At 38.2% G+C, this 17096-nt stretch overlaps 1 protein-coding gene across 1 annotated transcript in view; it reads right to left on the bottom strand.

Moving 5' to 3' along the window:
- Positions 1-2325: 2325 nt before the first annotated feature.
- LOC113109522 (chondroitin sulfate synthase 3-like) overlaps positions 2326-17096 on the bottom strand; it is a 50333-nt gene continuing 35562 nt past the window's right edge. Inside the window, exon 3 of the mRNA XM_026273098.1 lies at positions 2326-4558. Coding sequence (XP_026128883.1) covers positions 2987-4558 — 1572 coding nt within the window. The 3' untranslated portion in view covers positions 2326-2986. The remainder of the gene's footprint in view (positions 4559-17096) is intronic.

Consider the following 17096-nt stretch of genomic DNA (forward strand, 5'->3'; position numbering starts at 1 on the left):
TCTCCTCCTGTCTGTATGGTAATTTCTCTACTGTGCGACAGAGAGTCAAGTGGTTATGATTCAATCGTTAGCCTATTTTTACAAAAACTGTTTCTACGGGGCCATAATGTAACATAGAAGGTAATGGAGCCCTTTATACATTGTCGTGTGTCCTTAGAAATAAATAATGGACAAATGGAGTCTTTAAACGCCTCAGATGTAAAGTTATTCGCTGTCAAAGTGACACCAGAATGAATGGGAGTCAGTGGGAATGGTAACGCAAGTGAAGTTCTGCTACAAGATGGCGGCATGCAGCCGACTTCAACTTCCGGTCGACTTTCCTTCCCGCCTGATACGCACCTTTCACTTTTCCGGTTGCCTCCATAGATTGCCACGACAAAATTTTGGTCACCAGATTACGTAGCAGTTACGTAACAGTTACGCAATGTTGTTAGCGGGGGCAGCTCTCCAATTATTCCAAAACTTTGAGAAGCTCCGCTTGCCGGAGTCATTGGACACCATCATGCAAGGATAGATGTGCAACCTAATTTCGACCGTTGGAAAAATCTGAGAAAGATTCAGTGATTACAAAAGCTCTACAAGCGCCGATTCTCACACACACACACACACATATATATATATATATATATATATATATATATATATATATATATATATATATATATATATGTGTGTGTGTGTGTGTGTGTGTGTTAGTGATGTGTCGTTCGTGAACGAATCGTTCTTTTTGAACGAATCTTTTAGGTGAACGAATCGTTCTCGTTCACGTAATCAACTGACTCATATTTCTCGTTCAGTGAAGTTCCTCCCTCCACAGCAGCGCGGCGCTATAAGCAGCGCATGCGCAGCTCGGTGAACCGGGTCACAACCATTTCATCCTGTCAAAGAGTTACTCAACCTCGAGCCGATAGCCTTAGACTATGATATGTGACAGAGTATGTGATTTGTTGAATGTAGTGAACGAATACGCCCTTCAATGAACGAGTTTCATATGAGTCTGAACTAGATCTAAAGATCGTTCGTGAATGAAATGACTGAACTGGTACACATGTCGTTCGTGAATGAACATAGCTTATCTCGTTAGTGAACTAAATGAATGAGAATAAACCGGGTTAGTCTGCCATTTAAGCATGTCAATCTCGCAAAATGCAAAGCAGTGCTCATACGCTTGTTTTGATATTTAGCAACTCCACGTTTAATCCCCGATTTATGAAAGTGAATATATAATATACAAACTGTCTGACCAAACAATTAAAATGCTAATTAGGCAAGAAAACCTCGTGCTTTGTTCATCTGAACAACTTTTAGACTTTATATATTGAATGCGATTATACACACATTTTAATAAAGCCAGATCAGTTTTTGTAACAAGTGAATACGTTCATTGACTTAAGACATAACACATAATACATTCTTGTTTGCCACCTGTTGGCTTATTTTGTGTAATACGAAGAAATGGTCACTGAACGAATCAGTGAACGATTCTGAACGAATCATTTTGGTGAACGAACTGAAAATGAACGAATCTCTAGAAAGAATCATAATTTCCACCACTAGTGTGTGTGTATAGAGAGAGAGAGAGAGAGAGAAAGAGAAACTTGTCTAAGTTTTTTAGAGAAAAAAAATTATTTAATTAAGAAAAACACTAGACTATTTTTCTATCGCGAATACGGAAACTTAGATTTTGTGTCAAATGAGAGACCCAGTGTTGGTTTCAGTTTCGTTTTAGCCTAAATTAATTAGGTTTATTGCTTCTTATGTTTTTAATTCTTGTTCTTTTCTAAATACAATGTTAATTGAAAATTATTTTGTTGTGGAGTGAGAGGAGCTAAAACAGCCTAGTGGAGCTTCTCAAATTTACCGGAAGCTAAACAGTTTTCATTTGCTATATAACCTCAAAAGAATTCTTAGAATGAAACTTGGGAGTCCGATTTTTTGACGCATATACAGCGTTACTTATTATACATTTACTATTATTCTATATTCTTAATATAAAATAACATTTTAGCATCCACATACATCGGGAACATAAAAACATTTGGATTTGTGCCGAATGAGAGCGGTAGGAATCAGCTTCAGCTTAAATTAATTTGTTTTGGAGAGAAACGAATAACTGTTTTTATAATGTTAGCATTTTGCTGTAGACTACAGGCATTTTAGTCTTCGTTATTTCGGAAGTAACACGGCTAATAAAATGCAATGTGAGCTGCGCCCTAAGTTTTTTTTTTTTTTTTTTTTAACAATGCACCAAACATTTTTTGATATCTTAAAAATACTTTGCCTTTAAAGCGTTGATAGATTCATTTATTTTTTAATTGGCTTACGTTTGCCCAAAATCTAGAGAAGATGATGCTGTATTCGCTGTGACTAACCGTTAGATCTCTATTTGTTCCTTTTCTTTTTGAGTAAAGAAAAGAGTTTTTTTTTTTTTTTTTTTTTTAAATGACGTTATTAACCGGTATTTCTTCCACCCCAAACAGTTTCGGAATGGTAATAATATCAGGGGAACGCAGGAAAAGGAAACGTTAAAATATCGATTCTGCTCTGAGTGAACCGATTTATTTATTTTATTTTATTTTTTCGTTTTCAAGCCCTGGTGGCACTTTAGGTAATTTTTATTGTCATCTTTATTACTATTATAACCACTGCAGTGTGAACTTGTGATATGTTCACATGTGACAGAATATGCTCCTAAGTGTATGAGAAGAAAGCAAGATGGAAAACAAAGCTCAGAATAAGCTCATAGCATACATTCCAAAGTGACTTCTTTTTAGACCTGTTCAATAAATACCCTTCTGAAGATACTGCAACATACTGAGAAGGCATAAAAAAACATTTCAAGGTTACACTAAAGGATCTGAAAAGTGCTTATTTGATAGGATGTACATACATCCAGATACCAGTATCACACATACGGTGAATGAATTGCTTTGCACTTTTGCAATCTGAGGTAAACTCCAGGGATTGCTGGGTATTGTTTGCAACATCAGGAGGAAGTCCTGTTATAATCAATGCCTAAATGTTTGGACAACCACAATTCTGCCAGCTGCATTGTGGATGCATAAGTGCTCACTTTAGACCCGACACACATTTTGTATTGCTTAGGGTCTAAATGTGTGTCACACAAGACAGGATGATAAATATGTACAATACCTGCTTCTTGAGAGCGAAACACTTTCAACCCAGAATTAATGACTTTTGTGAACAAATCAACATCTTCTAAACCCCAGCCTTGTATTGAGGTGTCAAAACCCCCAGCTTTAAGCAAGTCACTTTTGTATATGCAGGTGATACCAAATCCATAGTCTCGCCAAAATCCACTCTTCTTTGTGAAAACAAAGGTGCTCTCTTCAGAAAGGCCCCCAGCATAGACAATTTTTGGATCATACTGACTGAAGACTATAGGGAAATATACCTGCCTTCCTTCCACAGTGTTGTCTCGACACCTTTGGATAAAGTCAATGTTGAAGACCAGGTCCACATCACAGAAAAACAGCAGTGAGTTGTTAGCCAGCTGAGAAGAGCCCATCTCAAGGGCCAGGCCTCGAGAAAAGTTTCCCATCATGGGTATGATAGATAGGTCTGCTTTAGGATATCTGTCATGATATTCCTTAATCAGCTCTAGGTGTCTCTCCTTATCCTGGTTTGTATCACTGTCAACCAGGATCATGGTCAGTTTCATGTTCTGGTTCGGGATCAGGCAGATTCTCTCAAAGCTTTTCATGAAACGTACTAAAACTTCATAGCGGCCCATGAGCGGTACAAGGAAGTGGATTTTTGTTTGAATTGGCTTTTGCACCTCTTTTGTGGATTCTGAGATCTGGAAGGAAGAGAAGATCTTAAGCGAGCTGGAGAGGAATGAGAGCAAATGAGAGTCACCGTTGATGGCGTTTACCATGTCGCCAACATTCAGTTCCTCTGCTTCACTGAAGAATGGTTTACTGAAGGACTGCTGAAGGTAAGCATGTCTCCGGACTGGCACCATCACTTTCCTACCCTTGTGCTTCTTGTAAAGCAGCATAAGGTCCAAGATGTATTCGGCACCATGAAGTGGATCCACCCTTCTATAGCCATACTGGATCTTTTTGAAGTCTATGATGCGGCCTCGAGTTTTGGAGTTCTCATTGATCATCTCCATCACTTGAAGCACTGTATCTTCAAGCGCTGAGCGGTACATGTTTCCAAGGCCTTGATAGGGCATCTGCCTCTCGCTGGTGGAGTACAGGTGCCTGCTTGTCAGAAAATCCCACTCTATGACGCCTCCCCGCTCTGTGGGGCTATAGCGGGTATAGGACAGTGGTGCCCCCAATAGCTGGTCCTCCCACTGGACTGCAGCATTGCCGAGTCGGCTCATGGTGACACCTTCACGGTGCAGCAGAATCGTGCGATACCGGAGCTGAGAGATCTTGCGGCTGAGCAGGTAGCTGTGCAGCCTGTATTGATAAGTTTGACGCTTGTTGGGGTGTAGCGTGATGGCATTTTGGATCTTGCTACTGTGAAGGTCCTGGATAAAACCTTTCTTGTTGTGCTCATAGTTTTCATAGAACAACTGCTGCATCTGCAGAAAGAAAGATGACAACAACAAACAATTTGAGTAACAGTTCAGTTTTTCAACTAGTGGTGTAATGGCACACGTATTCGTATTTAAACTTTTTTGGGAAAAGGAAATTCTGACAATAAATGCTGTTTTGATGCTCTTTGATGTGGCGTGACAAGCTTGCAGTGTAAATGCCTCAGTTCTGACAGCAGCGTGAATGAGTGCAATCATCCATTAATTTTTACTACTAATTTTAATGTGAAACAAACATAAATTGACATCACATGCCTCATGTAATCGCTACTTGCAGAAAGACATGTTTAAAATGTCATGTAGCATTTCACTTATCTCAGGCAAATCATCAGTATCTACAGCTCATTTTTTGCTAGATAAATTAAGCCTAGAGAAGAGCATCTCACAAAATATTAGACTATAGAGTCGGCAGCCATATCACCCTGGAGCCCAAGACCTGATGCCCACCGAAGCTAAGCAGGGCTGAGCCTGGTCAGTACCTGGATGGGAGACCTTCTGTGAAAACTAAGTTGCTGCTGGAAGAAATGCTAGTGAGGTCAGCAGGGGGTGCTCACCCTGTGGTCTGTGTGGATCCTAGTGCCCCAGTGTAGTGATGGGGGCACTATACTGTCAACAAGCACCGTTAAATCGAGGTCCTGACTCTCTGTGGTCAGTAAAAATCCCAGGATGTCTTTCGAAAAGAGTAGAGGTGTGATCTCGGCATCCTGGCTAAATTTGCCCATTGGCCTCTGACCATCATGGCCTCCTAATAATTCCCATATCCGTTGATTGCTTTATCACTCTGTCTCCTCTCCACCAGTAAGCTGGTGTGTGGTGGGCATTCTGGCGCAATTTGGCTGCCATTGCATCATCCAAGTGGATGTTGCACACTGGTGGTGGATGAGGAGATACCCCCTGACTATGTAAAGCGCTTTGAGTGCCTAGAAAAGCGCTATATAAATGTAAGGAATTATTATATACTTATATATACTATATAGTTTAAAGCAGAGGGAGACGTTTATAGATTTTTAAAAATTCTTTTTTGAGGTAGATTTAAAGAAAGTAAACCAAACTGTCATATCTGTGTACAATCACACCCCTAGTTTCAAAACATCCGGTCAATATGGAATTTAAATATCTGGTTGAAAAGAGCATGGAAACCCATCCACCAGCACCTGTAAGTGCTTATTGACTAGAAATACTGTTTTAAGTTGTGTTTTTTTTTACTGTATTAATGTAATTACTATATTATTTTTATTACAGCTACTATAAAATCACAGACAATTATTAGTTACACTAATACAGTTACACCGAATGCAAATCTGAATGAAGGGTAAAATCACAATCACCTGTTGCCGAGATCTGAGCAATACTGTCTGAAAGTTTTTAGGATGTGTCTCTTTCAAGGGATACCCAAACTGCATCCTCTAGGGGTTGCTATGGGGAACGCCTCATCATGACCCATGTCTGAAGCATACATTCAAAAAACACCAACAACTTGTCGACTGGTGACAGCCCAACTTCTCGTCTTCATTAACTGTTTTGTTTGAAGCGTGCATTCCATGGTAAGAGCAATATTTTCTTCCTTCATTATGGTGAGCGCTAGCAAGACGTTTAGAAGGTGTGTGCATCCGTGTTGACATGTTTTGACACCTGATGATACACGAGATCTGTGCGTCTTTTGTTTAAGTGAAGAGCAGGTACACAGTGTCCTCAAGGGGGCAATCTGTGTCAACTGTGATCCAAAAGAGGGGCAGCCGTCTGCTGGGTTCGGAGACCAGGAAGAGCAGGAGATGTCTGAGGATGATCTCGATGAGCGTTATATTTCTGACCATAATCCTCCAGCTCAAGTGAGCCTTCCTTTGCCTTCTCTAGGCACTCAAAGGAACGTAGGTCGCGACTCACATCGCATTTTATTAGCCGTATTACTTCAGAGATAATGAAGGCTAAAATGCCTGTAGTTTAAAGCAAAATGTTTACAAACATTATAAAAACAGTTATTAGTTTCTCTCCAAAACAAATCCTTTTTGACTTTTGGTTTAGGCTATAAAAACGTCAATCCAAAAACAAATGGAACTATAAAATCATGTTATTAAATGGTTAATGGCCATTTCAAATTTTGAATTCTGTTAAGAACTATAAAATTAGATTTTGTATCTGTTTCTGTTCCTTTCACAATTTCTTTCGTTTCCGGTTTTCGTTTTCATTCCTTGAACCAGTTCAGAGCCATGCTTTTTGGTACCTCTGTTGAGTGGTTGAGAAGTTCAGAGAGGAAAAGGCGTGCACATCAGCCTTCAAATCCTTCATTCCATGAAGGTTCATGTTCAGGATCAGGTTAATACTTGAGTATATACTCATTTTGCACTGGGGGTTTAAAATCTGCCCCTTATCTTCCCCTTCCTAATTCCCTTTTAAACCACCATCTTTTCACCTGGATAGGAACCTAGGTAGGAACTTCCTGCATTAAAGTCTCCTATGCTGGACCTACAGTGTTTTTGTTGGTTCTATGGCTTCATAGTAACCACCTTACTGATGGTCTGGACTAGAAGCTTCTTTGGTTCGCTTCGTGAATGGGGCTCCTGCATGGGAATCCATTGTGGGTGAGTACGATACATAAAAAAAAATAAAAAAATTATATATATAACAGACCAAAAGTTTGGACACACCTTCTCATTCAAAGAGATTTCTTTGTTTTCATGACTATGAAAATTGTAGATTCACACTGAAGGCATCAAAACTATGAATTAACACATGTGTAATTATCTATGGAATTATATACATAACAAAAAAGTGTGAAACAACTGAAAATATGTCATATTCTGGGTTCTTCAAAGTAGCCACCTTGTGCTTTGATTACTGCTTTGCACACTCTTGGCTTTCTCTTGATGAGCTTCATGAGGTAGTCTCCTGAAATGGTCTTCCAACAGTCTTGAAGGAGTTCCCCGAGAGATGCTTAGCACTTGTTGGCCCTTTTGCCTTCTGTCTGCTGTCCAGCTCACCCCTAAACCATCTCGATTGGGTTCAGGTCCGGTGACTGTGGAGGCCAGGTCATTAGCAGCACCCCATCACTCTCCTTCTTGATCAAATAGCCCTTGATGCCTTAAGTGTGACTCTACAATTTTCATAGTCATGAAAATAAAGAAAACTCTTTGAATGAGATGATGTGTCCAAACTTTTTATATATGATATTATATAATGATTACATATATAGCAGGCAGCCTTGCTTGGCCTAATACATTTTTCACACTTCATCTACAGGCTCATACACAGGCAGGAGGCTTCCAGAATGGAGCTACGTTTTTGCACTATAGGCCTACGTTTTATAATAGGCTTTACAAATATTTATTTTGTTTAAAAAATATTATATGTTCTAAAACATTGTTTAATTATATTAGTAGTACTAGGCCTATAGTCTTAGGCCATCATTTTCTGTGTTCATCATTGTTGACGGTTTATTTTTTTATTGTTTTACGTTTCTTCATTCTGAATTTCAGATCCATTTAGGATCCATTCAATTATTTCTGAATAAAAAAACAACGCAGTTAACATGCTTCTTTCTTGTCGTATTATTCATTAAGATAATAATTAATAAATGCACACAATTCTAAACTTGATAAAAGTTACAGATATGTTTAACTATGCACAAACAAATGCCTTTCAACTTACATGTGCACAATTCAGAATTAAATGAATGTGCTGCAATTTGTACAAAAGAAAGTCTGTAGTAGCCTGTGTGTTTTAGCCATTAAATAAGCACATTTAGTTTCAAGTTTGTTAATTTTCGTTTTGAAGAAAGATTTTCCTTAAAGTGAATTTCGTTTATTATAAATTGAATCTTAATTTTAATACATTTTTCATCAACCAATTGCCTGGGTTTAATACATAAAAAGCAATATAACAGACAATATAATAATGACCATGGAGGCGCCAGCGCGCCGCGGTCACACTTGAACCATTTGAAACTCATAACACACGCTGTCACCGAATTTACAAATGCACATCTTGCTTGTTGCTCACACACCACACACATATTATGCTGAATGTTGTGCTTGTTCAATTTAATAAAATTAAAACTTTAATTATGATAATTAAAATAATAGAATATTTAATATTGAGTGGCCAATTTTTGCTCTTTTATTAATAGGATTTATATAATATCTGAGCAGCTCCCCCGTAGCCTAAATGATCTAGTACAGCAGCACCTGTGGTAAAAATCTGGTGCCACCCCCGGTTATAACGGCCCACATATTAAAAATGGTCGGGTTTAAATCGGGCTCAGGCTCATAATTACAGTGAACGCGTCAGGCCGGGCTCAAACTCAATGTGCTTGTGCTTGGGTAGGGTCGGGCTTGATTTGTTGGGCCCGATCTAAGCTCTAGACCCCGGTACCTTGGGCTCCTCTCAAACAATGTGTCTCGGTTGACAAACTTAGAAGCATTGTGCTCCTCACCAATGAAGGTTATTGTGAGCAAGGTGCTTCCATGGAGTTGTATTCCTCACCCTGTGGGCTTTTCTTGTGGTAGTATTTAGCAGTGTTCCCTCTTATCAAAGGGTTGCCTATGAGCATGCTACTCATTTTCTTAATTCTGAGTTCTCCTTTCACATGAGAATTGAGTTCTCTGTTTTCCCAGAGCACCTGGAACCGGCAGCATCAGGTGAACTAGGCTCGTCTTCTGCGTCCCTGATGTGTTTTTGACTAAGCTTGTCATATGCTTACCTTATGATTTCTACAATCATACTGTTCATCGAGCCCCCCTCTCCCAAGCTCATGTAGAGCAAGTGTTAGCCCCATGTGTGACAGACCAAGACTTAGACTTAGTCTACTAGGTTTTTCTGCCATGCTTCAGACGCAAGCATCAGAAGTGGATGTTGTGTTCTCCCAGTGCCTATTTATACTATTGTCGCACTGGTAGTGATGTCATGGGCTGTCACAGGCCAACAAGTTGTTGGTGTTTTTTTTAATGTATGCTTCAGATACGGGTTATGACGAGGCATTCCCCATAGCAAGCCCTAGAGGATACAGCATCTTGTTCCCTATTCAGGGAGCCATGGTTACATAAGTAACCTGAGATGTTCTGTTGTCTTCCAAGAGTTGTCTTTGCAATAGTGAGCAAACTCCTGATTACAAAAAAATAGATAGATCTGAAAAACGGATGAAGCCATAATCCCTCAAGATGTATTCCATCTTGTGCAATTATTAGAAATTATTCTTATCCCCGTTGGATTATTAGTTTTAACCCATGTGTTAGACTTAATGACTCAAATTGTATGACACCTTGAACAGCACCAGCACTGTAATTGCAAGTGTGCTGCTTTGATGTTGTGCTTTGATGTGCTTTCTGACATTCAAGACAAACATTTACACTTTTATTCTGACCTGCACTGTACTCATCAAATGTAACACTGGACATATTTCTTGGCTGAGGTGTTTTTTCACAGTTTTCACACCAGAACTCCAGACATGACCAGTCACAATTCTTGTCAGTCTTCCAATTAAATGAGGCAAGTTATCTGGAGCCATTAGAACTGTCCAGACACATCTACTTCCATGGAAAATCAGAATGCCGCGTAACAACCTTTAAGCTTTTTTTTAACCTGAGTGAATTACAAAAAAAAAAAAAAAAAAACACTCCAATTGTGACTTTAATAATGAAGTAAAACTAAACATGCTCTCTAATGACTCATTTAGTTATTAACGGCAGTTTCCTAATGTGATAAATGCTGATGTCTGCAACTTAACCCTGATCATTTGTCTCCTGTCTACTACAGGATGTAAATGGAAAGTTGGCACTTGGCTCTAGCACTCAGTTTATAAATGCTGCAGTCATGCAGTCGTCAGTGTTCAGGAGGTCCAGGATGTTTTGCATTAAGCATAAAGCAGCTAGTGTCTCCAGAGCAAAACTGTGATTCATACTCCACTCTGAAAAGCATGACTTTACACTATACATTGTATTTTGTGTAAATGTAAATATGTGAACACATAACAAGCAAATGTGACCCTAGATCAGATATGCTACAAGGAGTGAAATTATTTCCTTATGCAATGTTTTCCTCATGAATCCAAAATTTCAGGCTCTCGCACAAAACAGATGCCATGCAGCAAAATAGTAAAACTAATCTGGAGAAGACATCTCCAATGAGAGCAAACACCATCACCCCCCTTGCTCTTTTATGACCCCCATCCTCCCATTTTCTCTGACATTTTCTCTTTCTCTTTTAAACCAAAAGTTTTATACCACATATAATTTATCTTGTGAACCTTTTTCGCCAGCACTTGATCAGCTTATACTAGCACACACCTTTTATTGTGTATTCTATTCTGTTCTTGAGAAAAAAAAAAGAAGAAAAAAAAAAGAATATATATATCTATGAGTTCTGTGCTAGACTAACTGAGACTTGTCAAGTCAAGTCACCTTTATTTATATAGCGCTTTAAGGCGAGACACAGCAGGTGAATAGGGCAAAAAAAAAAAAAAACTAATAGTTATCACCTAACCCAGTTGATTGTTTACATTGATTATTGCAAACATTTTTTGTATTACGAGTTTTCAAAAATGTAATGTTTAAATATGCAAATGATGCATTATTTAATGAAATATGCGCTAATTTGCATAAAGGTCTAGTACAAAAATCTGAACACTAGATGAAGTCAGTTTCAAACATTTTTTTAATTATTTTTTTGACATATTAGAGTCAAATGTTTTTACAGAGGGAATTCTGGTTATCTTTTTTTGTCACTCCATAATTCAGAAAATACTTTGACCAGCCTGAAAACAATATATTTTCACAATTTTGGGGGGAATTAAATGTTGTATATAATCAAGGAAAATATGTATGAACAAATCCCTCTGTAAAAACCTTCAGAATATAGACAGGAATAAAAATGTCAAGTTTGGTGCAAGTGCTACTGAAGTGGAGATTTATGGGTCAGTGTTAAAGAAAAAACTCATTTTGAGAAAACGGCCTTTAAAAATATGTATTGTAATTGAAATCTATTGACAAAATGCTATAAAGATAAAGATAAAGTGCTATAAAAGAAACACTAACAGTGTCTTTTGGATGTTTTCCTTCCACTAGTTTGAAAAAGCACTTTATGAAAAACCAAAAAGCCCAAAATCTCAAAATTGACAGGTGCTTGAAAAAATAGTGTTTTTGCCTGCAGTGTCTCACCTTATACAAAATACACTGCGTCAAAGCAACTGAACAACATTCATTAGGAAAACAGTGTGTCAATAATGCAAAATGACAGTTAAAGGCAGTTCATCACTGAATTCAGTGATGTCATCTCTGTTCAGTTTAAATAGTGTCTGTGCATTTATTTGCAATCAAGTCAATGATATCGCTGTAAATTAAGTGACCCCAACTAAGCAAGCCAGAGGCGACAGCGGCAAGGAACCAAAACTCCATCGGTGACAGAATGGAAAAAAAACCTTCGGCGAAACCAGGCCCAGTTGGGGGGCCAGTTCTCCTCTGACCAGACAAAACCAGCAGTTAAATTCCAGACTGCAGCAAAGTCAGATTGTGCAGAAGAATCATCTGTTTCCTGTGGTCTTATCCCGATCTGTGTTCGTCTGAGACAATGTCTTTACAGGGGATCTGTATCTGGGGCTCTAGTTGTCCTGGTCTCAGTTGTCTTTCAGGGCTGTAGGGGGCCTTTCTAGGTGACAATCCACCATCTGGTCTGGATGCGTACTGGACCTGGGTGACTGCAGTGACCCTCTGATCTGGATACAGACTGGATCTGGTGGCTACGTTGACCCCGGAATAAGAGAAAAACAGACCAATATTAGCGTAGATGCTATTCTTCTAATGAAGCAAGTACACTGGGTGTTATGGGAAGTTATCCCAGTTCCGGTTGACCTAATTAATGCAGCCTAAAAATACTTTAACAGATTTGGATATTAAAAACATATTAGTATGTTATGTGAAATCTAGATTTAAACTGCAAAAGTGTTTCTGCCTCCCAAACAATGTTAGGTAGGTTATTCCAGAGTTTAGGCGCCAAAAAGGAAAAGGATCTGCTGCCCGCAGTTGATTTTGATATTATTTGATATTATCAAATTGCCTGAGTTTTGAGAATGCAGCGAATGTGGAGGAATATAATGTAACAAGAGCTCATTAAAATACTGAGGTGCTAAACCATTGAGGGCTTAATAAGTAATAAGCAATATTTTAAAATCTATACGATGTTTGATAGGGAGCAAGTGCAGTGTGGAAAGGACCGGGCTAATATGGTCATACTTCCTGGTTCTAGTAAGAACTCTTGCTGCTGCATTTTGGACTAGCTGTAGTTTGTTTACTAAGCGTGCAGAACAACCACCCAATAAAGCATTACAACAAATTATGTTTTTATTAACAAGATTCGGGAGGAGCGCGTCAGATACTTAGCCTAATCGACACAGGTGGACCATAATCAAGTAATCAATCCCATAGTTTAAACATCGCTGACTTACCTCTATCCATTGACGGTTTATCAGCATCCCTCCTCCACCCCATCTCCACACTTTCAGTTCACTTTATAAATAGACGGAGAAGGGGGGGGCACTCTAGATTTGGGCCATTCCCGAGCTCAGAGCCCTTCCCCGGACAGCACGCCAAATACGCATACCATACCTGAGCTAATTATATGTAAGCGTGAACTAGTGAATCAACCTTGAGGTCATAAATGCATGGATTAACATTTCTCCATTTGACATTGAGACCATAGGCCGTAATTGAGATATATTTTTGAGATGGAAAAATGCAGTTTTACAAATGCTAGAAACGTGGCTTTCTAAGGAAAGATTGCTATAATTATTATTATTTTTTTTTTATTAATATATTTTTTACATAACACAACATAACATAAAGCAGTACAATGAAAATGCATTAACTAATTCCATATCTACTGTGACAATATATATATATATATATATATATATATATATATATATATATATATATATAAATAATAATAAAAAAACAGCCCTAGTGGATGTTAGAAAAAATATGGAAACATGTTTTGCATAGGTGTGGATACTGTATGCCTATGTGTATGTATGAAGTGATAGCTGCAAGGGCAAAAGCAAAAGTGAAAAGAAAGAATATATAAACTTACATAACGAAAGTAGTGAGGTATATATCTGCTAATGTACATTTGGCTTGTAATTATGTTTGTGTGGTATTAAGAAATGTATTAAGAAATGTCAAAAATGGGGACCAGGTTTCTTCAAAGGCTGATGATTGCTTCCTTCTGTGTGCATTGTGTTTTTCCATTGAAATGTATTCTGAGATTAAATTTGTCCAGTGTTTGATGTGGCAAGATTTTTTTGATTTCCAGTTTTGGAGAACTACTTTCTTAGCGACAGCTAGAGAGATGAGCAATGGATTCCTGTATTTTTGTGGGATATGGATTTCGGAAAAGTCGCATATGAGACAAAGTGTTGGTGATGATGGGATTCTGTGGCTCAGGATAGTGGACAGTGTCATCCAAAAAGAGTGAACTGGTTGGCAATGCCACATGGCGTGCAAATAGCCGTCTGTGCTACCTAAAGTGCATTGTGAACAGATATCGGTGTTGTGTAGGCCCATTTTGTACATTTTACTTTGGGTGATGTGAGTTCTATGAATAACTTTATATTGTATAAGCTGCAGGTTTGTGTTATCGGTCATGGAAAATGTATTCTTACAGATTTGTTCCCAGTACTCAGGGTTGGAAGAGATGGCCAGGTCAGTTTCCCACTTGGTTATTGGGAGTGTTATTGTTGTGTTTTGGTTGGAAAGCAATGTATATAGTTGGGAGATTAATTTTTTGAAATTATTAATTTTCAAAATTTCTTCTAAAGGCTGGGAAGGTTGTAATGTATTGTTGGTAGTGTGGTTTTATCTTTAATTTGAAGTCTAAGTTGTTGATATTGAAGGAATTGTTCTCTTCCAACCCCATATTTCTGTGTGAGTGTGTTAAATGACATGAAATGTTGGTTCTCAAATAAGTGGTGAAGATGTGTGATTCCTTTTTGTGCCCATGTGGGGAAATAAAGAGGTTTATTCTGTATCATGAATTATGGGTTGTGCCAGAGTGTAGTGAACCTGTTTAATTCTAGTGATGATTTTGTGATTTGGTTCGTTTTCCACCAGGCTGTCAGAGTTGAATGGATGGTAATGTGTTGGCAGAGTTTGGATTTCTTTATTGATTGTGAGAGGAAGGGGAGGTCTGCAACTGAGATATTTGTGCATTGGTTTTGTTCCAGTTCTAGCCAAGGGTAATTATGCTTGTATATTTTGGTCCATTTAACTATGTACTTTAATTGATTTGCCAGAAAGTAGTGATGGAAGTTTGGTGCCTCAAGCCCCCCATGTGATTTTTTATTTTGTAGTGTTGAGAGTGATATCCTGGGTTTTTTGTTTTTCCAATAAAATTGTGTTTTTAATGAATTAAGAGTTTTGAACCATTTATCTGTAGGAGTGATGGGGATCATAGAAAAAATGTAGTTTATTTGGGGTAGGGTTTTCATTTTGACATTAGTTATTCTTCCGATGAGTGTGAGTGGGTGTTTAGACCAGCGTTTATATTCATCTTCAATTTTCTTTAGGAGTGGAATATAGTTAAAGGGTGAAAAGCTCTGACAGCCTGGGGGAAATCTGAATCCCTAGGTACTTGATGTTACCTGTGTGGAGGTGGAGGGATGTGTCCTGAGCTCCAGAATCCCATGCATCATCTGAAAATGGCAATAAAATTGACTTCCTGTTCCTGTTGATAGTGTAATGTGAAACAAGGGAGAATCTGCTGATAATGTTGAAAGTTTCTTGAATTGATACTCGTGGGTTCTGTAAATAAAGTAAAAGATCATCTGCATATAAACTGATTTTGTGCTGTGCGTTGTCTGCCTGAATTCCTTTGATTATGTTGTGTTGTCTTATTGCTGCTGCGAGTGGTTCAATGAAAATTGCGAAGAGAGAAGGCGAGAGTGGGCATCCCTGTCTGGTGCCCTGATGAAGTGTGAAACTCTGTGAAGTGATTCGGTTAGTGGTGATGGTGGCCCTGGGTGATGTGTACAGTATTTTAATCCAGTGTATGAACGACTCTCCAAAACCAAACTTGTGAAGTGTATTGAATAAAAAAGACTAGTTTACCTTATCAAAAGCTTTTTCTGCATCAAGTGAAGTGATAATGGTTTTCTGTTTTCTTTCTTGTGATATATTAAATAGATTAAAAAGTCTGCGGACATTGTCTGTGGCATATCTATTTTTTATGAAGCCTGTCTGATCTGGATGAATGAGTGTGGGGGTGACTGTTTCTATTCGGGTTGCTAGTGCTTTGGTGATAATTTTCAAGTCAGTATTCAATAGTGAGAGAGGTCGGTAGCTAGAAGGGTGAGATGGATCTTTGTTGGGTTTTGGCAGTAATGTCATGGCTGCTGTATTCATGTGTATGGGTATGGTAGATGACGTTTTAATTTCTATAATTACTCTGTTGAATAGTGGTGATAATATGTCCCAGGAGTGTCTGTAAAATTCAGCTGGTAATCCATCTGGCCCGGGAGATTTATTACTAGGAATTTTATTGAGTGCTTTAGTAAGTTCATTAAGGGTAAGAGGTGCGTCTAAGATGCTGGTTTGTTCTGCAGTTAATTTTGGCAATGTCAGACTGTTCAAGAAGGTGTCGATTTCTGATTGAGTAGGTTGGTGAGTGGGGGAATAGAGGTTACTGTAGAAATTCCGAAATATATTATTTATATCCTGTGGGTTTTGATTAATGTTTCCTGCATAGTCTAGGATGGCTGGGATGATTGATTTCTCTTTCTTGTATTGGAGTAGATTTGCTAAATATTTACTGTTTGCTTTATTACTATACTGAAGAACATTTTGCTGATTTTGAAATTGTGTTTTTTTTCTGTATGATGTTATCAATTTGTGTTTTAAGTTCCTTTAATTCCTTCTGTTTTGGTTCACTGGGATGGCGAGATATTTCATTTGTGAGGAATTTGATTTTTGTTGCTGTTTTTTCCTATATGAAGAGTATGATATAATTTTTCCTCTGATTACGCCCAGTTTCCCATAGCAGTGAAGGTCAGGGTGTCTGGAGAGTCGTTCATCTCCAAAAAGAATGCCCACTCTTGCCTTATAAGGGTTGTAAAGTTGGAGTCTTCTAATAGTGAGTTATTGAAGCGCTATGTAGTTGAAGTTTTAGCATATGTTTGAGTATTTATAGACAGAGAAATAGGGGCATGATCACTGATTACAATTGGGTGAATTGTGTTATCTGATATCTTGCTTATTAGTGAGTTGCTGATGATAAATAAGTCAATTCTAGATGAACATTGGTGGACTGTGGAAAAATATGAATATTCTCTTAAAAAAGGTTCCTCATTTCTGTGTCTGTTAAGTGTGTTTCTTGAAGGAAGCAAACATCAGCCCCCAATTTATTAGATGATTAATTACTCTGAGTCTTTTGATTTGGTTATGGAAGCCGAATGTAATATGGTGTGAGTGTTTTTATCATCAGCATTGGGTGAATGTGTGTCATGTCTCGTATAACATGTTTTCCAACATCTTTGTTTATGGTTGAG

Source organism: Carassius auratus, chromosome 10 (genome assembly GCF_003368295.1).
Source record: "Carassius auratus strain Wakin chromosome 10, ASM336829v1, whole genome shotgun sequence".
Lineage (NCBI taxonomy): Eukaryota > Metazoa > Chordata > Actinopteri > Cypriniformes > Cyprinidae > Carassius > Carassius auratus.